The sequence below is a fragment of the Xenopus laevis genome, chromosome 4L (genome assembly GCF_017654675.1).
Source record: "Xenopus laevis strain J_2021 chromosome 4L, Xenopus_laevis_v10.1, whole genome shotgun sequence".
Lineage (NCBI taxonomy): Eukaryota > Metazoa > Chordata > Amphibia > Anura > Pipidae > Xenopus > Xenopus laevis.
In genome coordinates, this window is record NC_054377.1 from 10,725,492 (window position 1) to 10,738,432 (window position 12,941).

At 40.1% G+C, this 12,941-nt stretch overlaps 1 protein-coding gene across 1 annotated transcript in view; it reads left to right on the forward strand.

The window, feature by feature from the left end:
• Positions 1–12,941, forward strand: part of cttn.L (cortactin L homeolog) — a gene marked incomplete in the record, with an annotated part of 32,628 nt that overhangs the window by 2,149 nt on the left and 17,538 nt on the right. Inside the window, 4 exon segments of the mRNA NM_001092402.1 lie at positions 4,085–4,165; positions 6,869–6,942; positions 8,364–8,493; positions 11,974–12,084. Coding sequence (NP_001085871.1) covers positions 4,085–4,165; positions 6,869–6,942; positions 8,364–8,493; positions 11,974–12,084 — 396 coding nt within the window.

A 12,941-nucleotide genomic window follows, 5' to 3' on the forward strand; every position in this document is an offset into this window, starting at 1 on the left:
GCCAGTGTAGAGGAGTGCGCCATTGCAGAGGCGGGCGCCAGTGCAGAGTAGTGCAGAGGACGGCGCCAGTGCAGAGTAGTGTAGAGGAGTGCACCAGTGCAGAGGAGGGTGCCAGTTTAGTGGAATGCATATGCATGCCCAAACTATCTTGTTGTGAGAAGGGTTAATAACTGGACACGGACAGAGGAGGGCGCCAGTGCAGAGGAGGGTTGTTCTGTGCTACTCAGGATCAGAGGCGGTTTTCACTTTGAACTCTCATTAGTGTTTCCCATTAACGAAACATTCTTTCAGGTTTCCACAGTGTTCTCCAATATACACTGCTCTTCCCTGTATCAGTTCCTGCTCCAGTGTCGTTTGGTTTCCCTTTTCACAGGCTGTCGGGCCAGATGTGTCTTATATCATCTTTTATTGTGGTTGTAAAACTATCATTACAAGAACGCAAAACCAAACGAGGATTCCGAGATCCTACTGTCCTTGTGCAGGATGGTGCTTTGGACACTGCTGTTATGAGCCACATTAATATAAGAATACATAAAGCTTAAAGGAGAACTAAAGCTTAACTAAAGAAGTAGGTAGAAATGTTGTACATGATGTTTTGTGCTTCTGTACCAGCCCAAGGCAACCACAGCCCTTTAGCAGTAAAGATCTGTGTCTCCAAAGATGCCCCAGTAGCTCCCCATCTTCTTTTCTGCTGATTCACTGCACATGCTCTGTGCTGCTGTCACTTACTGAGCTTAGGGACCCACTCACAATATACAGTACACATAGAATAGAAATGTCACAATATAAGGCTGATTAGTAATTAATACAGATAATTACTACATGGCAGCACAGAAACCAGTGCAATTAGCATCAGAATTTAATAATCAGCAAACCTGTAGCATCAGCTTATATTACAGGGGAAGCTCATTTTCTGCTGGATAATTAGTGACGAGCCCTAAGCTTAGCTTCTCAACAGCCAATCAGAGCCCACTGAGCATGTGAGTGTCACAGACACTTTCCAAGATGGTGACCCCCTGTGACAAGTTTGAAGTCCTGGATCATTGCTGCTATTGACAAGCTCAAACTTTAGCCTCATGAAATAAGTTCACTATATAAAATATGCTATTGTTAGCCATGTTCATTTTTAGGGTTTAGTTCTCCTTTAAGTTCCTTAAAGGGGTTGTTCACCTTCCAAACACTTTTTTTAGTTCAATTGTTTTCAGATCGTTCCCCAGAAATAAAGACTTTTTTCAATTATTTTCCATTTTTTACAGTTTTTCCAAAATCTAATTGAATGTTCGTGTCTCTGGTGTTTGAGTCTGGCAGCTCAGTAATTCAGGTGCAGATTCTGAACTGTTACAATTCTACAACATTTAGTTGATCCATTTCTCAGCAGCATCTCTGGAGTATTAGCAACTATTGTATCAATTCTAACAGCTGTCTAATTAAATTCTGGAATTTTGCTCAGCAGGGACAAAGATAAGAAATGGATCAACTAAATGTATCAATTTAGAACAGTTTACAGGGTCGGCGACCCCAGAGCTGCTTTAGAAGGCTAGAAATGGTACTTTACACTTTAATATTGGAAAAAGGGTCACAAAAAGAGAATAGAAAGTGTTTGTAAAAAGTCATTTTTCTGGTGAAACATCTGAAACCAACCAAACTGAAAAAAGTGTTAGGAGGTGAACAACGTCTTTAAAGGAACGGGATCATCAAAAAATGTAAGTGTTTTAAAGTAATAAAAATATAATGTATTGTTGCCTTGCCCTGTTAAAACTGCTGTTTGCTTCAGAAACACTACTATAGTTTATATAAATAAGCTGCTGTGTAGCCGTGGGGCAGCCATTCAAGCACAGGATACACAGTAGATAACAGATAAGTACTACTATAGTTTATATAAACAAGCTGCTGTGTAGCCATGGGGGCAGCCATTCAAGCACAGGATACACAGTAGATAACAGATAAGTACTACTATAGTTTATATAAACAAGCTGCTGTGTAGCCATGGGGGCAGCCATTCAAGCACAGGATACACAGTAGATAACAGATAAGTACTACTATAGTTTATATAAACAAGCTGCTGTGTAGCCATGGGGGCAGCTATTCAAGCACAGGATACACAGTCGATAACAGATAAGTACTACTATAGTTTATATAAACAAGCTGCTGTGTAGCCATGGGGGCAGCCATTCAAGCACAGGATACACAGTAGATAACAGATAAGTACTACTATAGTTTATATAAACAAGCTGCTGTGTAGCCATGGGGGCAGCCATTCAAGCACAGGATACACAGTAGATAACAGATAAGTACTACTATAGTTTATATAAACAAGCTGCTGTGTAGCCATGGGGGCAGCCATTCAAGCACAGGATACACAGTAGATAACAGATAAGTACTACTATAGTTTATATAAACAAGCTGCTGTGTAGCCATGGGGGCAGCCATTCAAGCACAGGATACACAGTAGATAACAGATAAGTACTACTATAGTTTATATAAATAAGCTGATGTTTAGCCGTGGGGCAGCTATTCAAGCACAGGATACACAGTAGATAACAGATAAGTACTACTATAGTTTATATAAACAAGCTGTTGTGTAGCCATGGGGGCAGCCATTCAAGCACAGGATACACAGTAGATAACAGATAAGTACTACTATAGTTTATATAAACAAGCTGCTGTGTAGCCATGGGGGCAGCCATTCAAGCACAGGATACACAGTAGATAACAGATAAGTACTACTATAGTTTATATAAACAAGCTGCTGTGTAGCCATGGGGGCAGCCATTCAAGCACAGGATACACAGTAGATAACAGATAAGTACTACTATAGTTTATATAAATAAGCTGCTGTGTAGCCATGGGGGCAGCCATTCAAGCACAGGATACACAGTAGATAACAGATAAGTACTACTATAGTTTATATAAATAAGCTGATGTTTAGCCGTGGGGCAGCTATTCAAGCACAGGATACACAGTAGATAACAGATAAGTACTACTATAGTTTATATAAACAAGCTGTTGTGTAGCCATGGGGGCAGCCATTCAAGCACAGGATACACAGTAGATAACATAAGTACTACTATAGTTTTTATAAACAAGCTGCTGTGTAGCCATGGGGCAGCCATTCAAGCACAGGATACACAGTAGATAACAGATAAGTACTACTATAGTTTATATAAACAAGCTGTTGACCCCATCTAAAAAACAAATGCTCTGTAAGGCTTCAAATGTATTGTTGTTTCTACTTTTTATTACTCCTCTTTCTGTTCAGATGCTCTCCTATTCATATTGCAGTCTCTTATTCAGATCAATGCATGGTTGCTAGGGTAATGTGGACAATAGCAATGTGAAATTGCAAACTGAATAAAAAGTTAATTAACTCGAAAACCACAAGTAATGAAAAATGAAAACCAATTGCAAATTGTCTCAGAATATCCTTCTCTACATCATACTAAGGGCTGGGACACACTGGGCGATTTGGGGAGATTTAGTCGCCTGGCGACTAATCGCCGCGACTTTTCTCCCCGAATGCCTCCCCTCACTCTGCGCCTGGCTAAAATGAAAAATCGCCTGTGCTAATCACACGCGGCGATTCGTTTTCCGAAGTCGCCCGAAGTTGCCTCACGAGGAAACTTCGGGCGACTTCGAAAAACGAATCGCCGCGTGTGATTAGCGCAGGCGATTTTTCATTTTAGCCAGGCGCAGAGCGAGGGGAGGCATTCGGGGAAGATTGGTCGTGGAAAGTCGCGGCGATTAGTCGCCAGGCGACTAAATCTCCCCAAATCGCCCAGTGTGTCCCAGCCCTAAACGTTAAGTAAAGGTGAACAACCCCTTCAATGTGTTCCACCCACTGTGCTTTGTAATAATAAGCAGGTTAGACTCTTTGACTTTATTCTGCCTTATCTAGATGTAGCAGGGTATTTAAGAGGGGTTTGAGATCTGTTTTGACCCAATGGAAAACAAATACATGTAAATATATTTTTTTTATACAACCGATACAAAATAAAATAACAAAAAAAAAAAAAAAAAATATATATATATATATATATATATATATATATATAAAGTTATTGAAGATGGATTTTATTTCTTCCAGATGTGGAAATCCGCCGCTGGGCACTCTCTCTCCATCTCCACTGATGAGACAGACGACTGGGAGACTGATCCAGATTTTGTGGTAAGTAGAAAGGCCTATATGGTGGGATCATCCCTTCTAATGGGCAGCCATCTTTGAAATGACCTCAGGGCTCATGTAAACTGCCCTCTGCCAATCGCTTATGTCTGTTTCCCCTTCATGGTTCTGGAATATTACCCCCAAATCATGCTTAAAGGGGTGGTTCACCTTTAAGTTAACTTTTAGTATTTTATAGAATAGCCAATACAAAGCAACTATTCATTATTTATTTATTTTTTTTAATATAGTTTTTGCATTATTTGCCTTCTTATGACTTTTTCCAGATTTCAAATGGGGGGGGGGGGTCACTGACCCCATCTAAAAAACACATACTCTGTAAGGCTACAAATGTATTATTATTGCTACTTTTTTTATTATTCATCTTTCTATTCATACCCCAGTCTCTTATTTAAATCAGTGCATGGTTGCTAGGGGAATTTGGACTCTAGCAACCAGAAGCAGGGATGTACAGAATCCACTATTTTAGTATTCGGCCAAATATTTTGTGAAAAATACATCCGAACACCAAACTGAATCTGAACCCGAATTTGCATATGTAAATTAGGGAAAAAAAAGGAGGTTAAAAAAGTTTTGACTTTCTTGATTGTGTGACGATAAGTCGCATAATGTTTTTGGATTCGGCTTCAGTTTGGCCAGGCACTTGGATTCGGCCAAATTTTGCTAAAAAACGCAGAATCCTGGATTTGGTGCATTCCTAATTGGGTCACCAAGGAGTTCCATTGATCATTGACCTTCAAGGGGTTGGTTTCAGATAGATCACCAGAAATAATGACTTTTTCCAATGACTTTCTATTTTCTATGTGTCACTGTTATTCTAATATTGAAGTGTAAAGTGTAATTTTTCGCCTTCTGAAGCAGCTCTGGGAGGGGGGGTCGCCGACCCTGTAAACTGTTCTAAATTGATACATTTAGTTGATACATTTCTTATCTTTGTCCCTGCTGAGTAGAATCTCTGGGTTTCATTACAGGCAGCTGTTAGAATTGATACAATAGTTGCTAATACTCCAGAGATGCTGCTGAGAAATGGATCAACTCAATGTTGTAATATTGTAACAGTTCAGAATCTGCACCTGAATTACTGAGCTGCCAGACTCAAACACCAGAGAAACGGACATTCAACTTTAAACGTAGATTTTGGGAAAAAAACATAAAAAAATAAATAATGGAAAGTAATTGAAAAAAGTCTTTATTTCTGGGGAACAATCTAAAAACAACTGAATTGAAAAAAGTATTTGGAAGGTGAACCACTTTTTTTATAAAAGTTTTTTTTCCAAAAATCAGTTAATAGTGCTGCTCCAGCAGAATTCTGCACTGAAATCCATTTCTCAAAAGAGCAAACAGATTTTTTTTTTATATCCAATTTTGAAATTTGACATGGGGCTAGACATTTTGTCAATTTCCCAGCTGCCCCTGGTCATGTGACTTGTGCCTGCACTTTAGGAGAGAAATGCTTTCTGGCAGGCTGCTGTTTTTCCTTCTCAATGTAACTGAATGTGTCTCAGTGAGACATGGGTTTTCACTATTGAGTGTTGTTCTTAGATCTACCAGGCAGCTGTTATCTTGTGTTAGGGAGCTGTTATCTGGTTACCTTCCCATTGTTCTTTTGTTTGGCTGCTGGGGGAGAAAAGGGAGGGGGTTGATATCACTCCAACTTGCAGTACAGCAGTAAAGAGTGATTGAAGTTTATCAGAGCACAAGTCACATGACTGTGGGCAGCTGGGAAATTGACAATATGTCTAGCCCCATGTCAGATTTCAAAATTGTATATAAAAAAATCTGTTTGCTCTTTAGAGAAATGGATTACAGTGCAAAATTCTGCTGGAGCAGCACTATTAACTGATTCATTTTGGAAAAAAATTTTTTTCCCATGACAGTATCCATTTAACATGAAAACAGATTTTTAACAGATTTTTTTATATTCAATTTTGAAATCTGACATGGGGCTAGACATATTGTCAGTTTCCCAGCTGTCCCAGTCATGTGACTTGTGCTCTGATAAACTTCAGACACTCTTTTTACTGCTGTACTGCAAGTTGGAGTGATATCATCCCCCCCCTCAGCAGCCAAACAAAAGAACAATGGGAAGGTAACCAGATAGCAGCTCCCAAACACAAGATAACAGCTGCCTGGTAGATCCCAGCTGCCCCCAGTCACGTGATTTGTGCTCTGATACACTTACTGCTGTACTGCAAGTTGGAGTGATATCACCCCCTCCCTTTCCTCCCCAGCAGCCAAACAACAGAACAATGGGAAGGTAACCAGATAGCAGCTCCCTAACACAAGATAACAGCTGTTTGGTAGATCTAAGAACAGCACTCAATAGTAAAATCGAGGTCCCACTGAGACACATTCAGTTACATTGAGTAGGAGAAACAACAGCCTGCCAGAAAGCAGTTCCATCCTAAAGTGCTGGCTCTTTCTGAAAGCACATGACCAGGCAAAATGACCTGAGATGCACCTACACACCAATATTACAACTAAATACACTTGCTGGTTCAGGAATGACATTTTATATTGTAGAGTGAATTATTTGCAGTGAAAACAGTGTCATTTAGAAATAAAAACTACATAAAAATCATGACAGAATCCCTTTAAGTCTTTGTGGTAGTTAGAAGCATTGCAGCAAGATGGAAACTAAGGCTTTTTTTTTTCTTTTGTTTGTTTTTTTTTTTTTTTTTTGGGCAGAATGATATAAATGAGAAAGAACAGAGATGGGGAGCGAAAACTGTGGAGGGGTCTGGACATCAAGAACACATCAAGTAAGTCACACACTTTCTTGATTTATAAGTCATTGCTCAGATGCCCACTGTTCCTAGACATTTAAATATATTGTGCAACAATATCACAAGTATCCATTGGTGATGAGTAAAGCCTACATCTGATGCTTTCCCAATGATTTTATTGCTATCAGGCTGTTGTACATGACTAAGCTTTATGACATTAAAGGAACAGTAACACAAAAAAATGAAAGTGTTAAAGGAATGACTGAAGTATAGTGCTTTGCCCTCAAGGAGCGCTATACAAATAAAATATACTTACATAATGTAGTGTTGCCCTGCACTGATACAACTGGTGTGTTTGCTTCAGAAACACTACTATAGTTTATATAAACAAGCTGCTGTGTAGCCATGGGGGCAGCCATTCAAACACAGGATACACAGTAGATAACAGATAAGTACTACTACTATAGTTTATATAAACAAGCTGCTGTGTAGCCATGGGGCAGGCATTCAAGCACAGGATACACAGTAGATAACAGATAAGGACTACTATAGTTTATATAAACAAGATGCTGTGTAGCCATGGGGGCAGCCATTCAAGCACAGGATACACAGTAGATAACAGATAAGGACTACTATAGTTTATATAAACAAGCTGCAGTGTAGCCATGGGGGCAGCCATTCAAGCACAGGATACACAGTAGATAACAGATAAGTACTACTATAGTTTATATAAACAAGCTGCAGTGTAGCCATGGGGGCAGCCATTCAAGCACAGGATACACAGTAGATAAAAGATAAGTACTACTATAGTTTATATAAACAAGCTGCTGTGTAGCCATGGGGGCAGCCATTCAAGCACAGGAAACAGTAGATAACAGATAAGTACTACTATAGTTTATATAAACAAGCTGCTGTGTAGCCATGGGGGCAGCCATTCAAGCACAGGATACACAGTAGATAACAGATAAGTACTACTATAGTTTATATAAACAAGCTGCAGTGTAGCCATGGGGGCAGCCATTCAAGCACAGGATACACAGTAGACAGTAGGCAGCCATTTAAAGGGTAAAAGGCTCAGGTTACACCGCATATAAGCTCTGTAGAACATAATGGTGTTATCTGTTATCCTCTATTTAACCTGTGCCATATAGCCTTTTTTCAGTTTCCGCCATTGCTACACAGCAGCTTGTTTATATGAACTATAGTAGTGTTTCTGAAGCAAACACACCAGTTTTACCAATGCAGGGCAACACTACATGATATGTTCATTACTTTAAAATACTTAAATTCTTTGTTGTTACTGTTCCTTTAAAGCTCAGAGGAAGAAATGGCTACTAGAGGGACAGCCTCTCTCCCATATCACCAGTACTCAAGTGAGAATTCTAAGGAGAAGTGGTTACTTTTGGCGAGTGGTTACATGGTGTTGTAATACTGACATGTTTGTGGTTCTTGTTTAGTATCCATCAGTTGCGGGATAATGTGTCTCATGAACATCAGGAAATAAAGGAGAAGGAGTTAGAGACCGGGCCTAAAGCGTCTCATGGCTACGGAGGGAAGTTCGGTGTGGAGAAGGATCGCATGGATAGGGTGAGTAGTTTCATAGCATGGTTACAGACATTCATTTAGTACCCTCGCCTGCCAAGCAGTGTGGCAGCTCCCTGCCATGGATAAATGCAAAAGAATGACAGCAGCCTAAAATACAAAGAGACCAATTTAATTAATATATTCATGATTAGCTTTGGCCCAGGTTACGTAAAACTCCACGTCATTTAAAGTGGTTGTTCACCTTTGGGATAACTTTTAGTGTCATGTAGAGAGTGACATTCTGAGAAAATTTGTAATTGGTTTTAATTTTTTATTATTGAAGGTTTTTGAGTTATTTAGCTTTTTATTCAGCAGCTCTTCATTTTGCATTTTAAGCAATCTGGTAACTAGGGCCCAAATTCCCCTGGCAACCATGCACTGATTTGAATAAGAGACTGGAATATGAATAGGCGAGCGTCTGAATAGAAGGATTAGTAATAAAAAGCAACAACAACAAAATAAAATGAAAACCAATTAAAATGTTGCTTCGAATTGGTCGTTCTATAACATAATAAAAGTAACCTTAGAGTTGAACCACCCCTTTAAGTTTGATATGGCTGCCTGCAGGTGGTCATTTTTTTTTTTTGTCTAGGAGCTTGGAATGTCTGTGATTTATTAACCAGGCGTGGGCTCTGGGACTAACCTTTATTCCAACTCCATGCAATGCCTCTCCTCTATAAGTAAACCTGGGCCTCGTTTGCTAAGTTCATTAGCAAATGCACTTAAAAAAAACTCTAGATTCTGTAGCTGAGCTCTAAGAGGGATGATTTTGCTCCCCTTTGTGCTCTAGAAATTGCTTTTTATGAACAAGGCCCCTTTTTCTAGTTGTAGCCTGCAAGCAAGACTTAAAGGGATACTATCATGGGGAAAAAATGTTTTTTAAAACACATCAGTTAATAGTGCTGCTCCAGCATTATTCTGCACTGAAATCCATTTCTCAAAAGACCAAACAGATTTTTTTTTTTATATTTAATTTTGAAATCTGACATGGGGCTAGACATATTGTCAGTTTCCCAGCTGTCCCAGTCATGTGACTTGTGCTCTGAAAAACTTCAGACACTCTTTTTCCTGCTGTACTGCAAGTTGGAGTGATATCACCCCCCCCCCCCAGCAGCCTAACAACAGAACAATGGGAAGGTAACCAGATAGCAGCTCCCTAACACAAGATAACAGCTGCCTGGTAGATCTAAAAACAGCGCTCAATAGTAAAATCCAGGTCCCACTGCGACACATTCAGTTACATTGAATAGGAGAAACAACAGCCTGCCAGAAAGCAGTTCCATCCTAAAGTGCTGACTCTTTCTGAAAGCACATGACCAGGCAAAATGACCTGAGATGCACCTACACACCAATATTACAACTAAATACACTTGCTGGTTCAGGAATGAAATTTTAAACAGTGTCATTTAGAAATAAAAACAACATCCTAAAAATCAGGACAGAATCCCTTTAAAGGAACAGTTCAGTGTAAAAATAAAATCTGACTAAAATGTTTTAGTTAGCCAAAAATGTAATGTATAAAGGCTGGAGTGACTGGATGTGTAACATAATAACCAGAACACTACTTCCTGCTTTTCAGCTCTCTAACACTGAGTTAGTCAGTGACTATAAGGGGGGCCACGTGGGACATAACTGTTCAGTGAGTTTGCAATTGATGCTCAGCATTCAGCTCATATTCAAAACAAACAGTTATGACTCATATGGCCCTCCCTCAAGTCACTGGTTACTGCCTGGTAACCAATCAATGGAAACCAAGAGAGCTGAAAAGTAAAAATGTTGGACATCCAGTCACTCCAGCCTTTTAACATTACATTTTTGGCTGACTAACTATATTAGATACATTTTTTTCTATCTATTTACCCAGTTTTATTTTTACACTGAGCAATTCCTTTAAGGGCTTCATAGTCTGTCCCATTATATACACAGAGGGCTGCAATTACATTGCTTGATCCTCTTCGGTAAGAGCAAAGTAGTTGATACTTGAGGCCCTCGTTGCTGTTCGGCAGCTCCGGAATACTGTAGTGGCTGCGTTATCTGTGCTGGCTTTTGTTTCTGTTAAGAGTAGGAGGTTGAAGAGGCCAAACACACACTGTTGGTGCCCAGCCAAGGAATGGTCATGGAATAAGAAGGCCAGCGCAGGAGCTGACGGCTAATTTCCAGCATAATGAGCCAACTGCAGTGCCAGTTTATCAGTCGGCACCATGCATCTCTCTTTGTGTGTGTGTAGGAAACAGGAAGCGCTGAGTGCAATCAGCTCCCTTTCCAAGTCTGCTCTGGCAAACGAAACCGACATCCCGCTGACTGCCTCCTTATGTGACTGTCAGATGCACTGCCAAGTCATATCAGCGTTTGTATTTAATAGCACCCAGAGTGCAAGTCACTGACTGGGTCTCTCTTCATGTATTTAAAGGGGCACTGCACTCACAAATCATTATTCTAGAGTAGGACATGGTTTGGGTATTTTAGTTCACTTTTTTTTTTTTTTTTTACTTTTAGTTTAAAGGAGAAGAAAAGCTAAAAAATCACAGGGGAGTTCTAGTTTGTTGGGCAATCCCCAGTGATGTTAAAGGGATACTGTCATGGGAAAAAAACATTTTTCAAAATGAATCAGTTAATAGTGCTGCTCCAGCAGAATTCTGCACAGAAATCCATTTCTCAAAAGAGCAAACAGAATTTTTTATATTCAATTTTGAAATCTGACATGGGGCTAGACATTTTGTCAATTTCCCAGCTGCCCCTGGTCATGTGACTTCTGCCTGCACTTTAGGAGAGAAATGCTTTCTGGCAGGCTGCAGTTTTTCCTTCTCAATGTAACTGAATGTGTCTCAGTGGGACATGGGTTTTAACTATTGTTAGTGTTGTTCTTAGATCTACCAGGCAGCTGTTATCTTAGGGAGCTGTTATCTGGTTACCTTCCCATTGTTCTTTTGTTTGGCTGCTGGGGGGAAAAAGGGAGGGGATGATATCACTCCAACTTGCAGTACAGCAGTAAAGAGTGATTGAAGTTTATCAGAGCACAAGTCACATGACTGGGGGCAGCTGGGAAATTGACAATATGTCCAGCCCCATGTCAGATTTCAACATTGAATATAAAAAAATCAGTTTGCTCTTTTGAGAAATGGATTTCAGTGCAGAATTCTGCTGGAGCAGCACTATTAACTGATTCATTTTGAAAAAAAAAAAGATTTTTCCCATGGCAATATCCCTTTAATAGCTAACATGTTACCCCGGTCAGTGCTTCTCTTCTCTTTAAAAACATACAGTCTTGGTGTATTTTCTTTCCGAATATCCTGCTGCCATCTATTAATTTTCCCAGGAAGTCTCTGCATCCCCCTAGGCAAACACGTGCACTACATCATTTAGTTTTGTAGTTTCAAAAGATAAAGTGCCCACTATTTATAATTGGACATTATCCTTCTCTTTTTTTTTTCTTTGCTTTATTTCTGTTGCCATTACAACTAAACGTTTCCCCTCTTTTCTTAGTCGGCTGTCGGCCATGAATATCAGACCAAGCTCTCCAAACACTGCTCACAGCTGGATTCCACAAAGGGCTTTGGAGGAAAGTTTGGGGTTCAGACCGACAGAGTGGATCAGGTAAGCTCATGCCAATAATAGCTTGTTTCCCTTTTATAGGTCAGGGTGGGGATCCACTTGGATCGGCTTCTTCTCCACCGGCATTTCTGTGTATGCCAAGAAACAGCCAGATGTGCCATTACCCTTTAACTACAACTCCCAGCACCTCCTATCATTCTTGAGTGGGATGCCGGAATTTGTGGTTTATTAATACATTTACACTTTTATATAGACAAATACAAGAAGTCCTCTGCACTCACCCCATTATCAATATATTTAGGACGTTGAGACATCTTATGCCTTAAAGGGGTTGTTTACCTTCAAACACTTACCAGTTTCCAGTTCAGTTGATTTCAGATAGTTCACCAGAAATAAATACTTTTTCCAATTACTTTCTATTTTCTATTTGTGACCCTCCCTATTTGTAGTGTCATTTCTCACCTTCTGAAGCAGCTCTGGGAACGAGGGTCGCCGACCCTGTAATCTGTTATACATTTAGATGATACATTTCTTATCTTTGTCCCTGCTGAGCAGAATCTCTGGGTTTCATTACAGACCGCTGTTAGGGTCAGGCCACACAGGTCGTTTTGGGGAGATTTGGTCGCCTGGCGACTAATCGCCTTGTTTTTGCGGCGACCAATTTCCCCAAACGCCTTCCCTGAATCTGCGCCGACTAAAATGAAAAAAACACCGGCGCTATTCACACGCGGCGATTCGTTTTCCGAAGTCGCCCGAAGTTTCCTGGGCGACTTCGGAAAACGAACCGTTGCGTGTGATTAGCGACGTATTTTTTCATTTTATCCGGCGAGAGATTTGGGGAAGGTGTTTGGGGATATTGGTCGCAGCAAAAACGAGCCGATTAGTCGCCAGGCGACCAA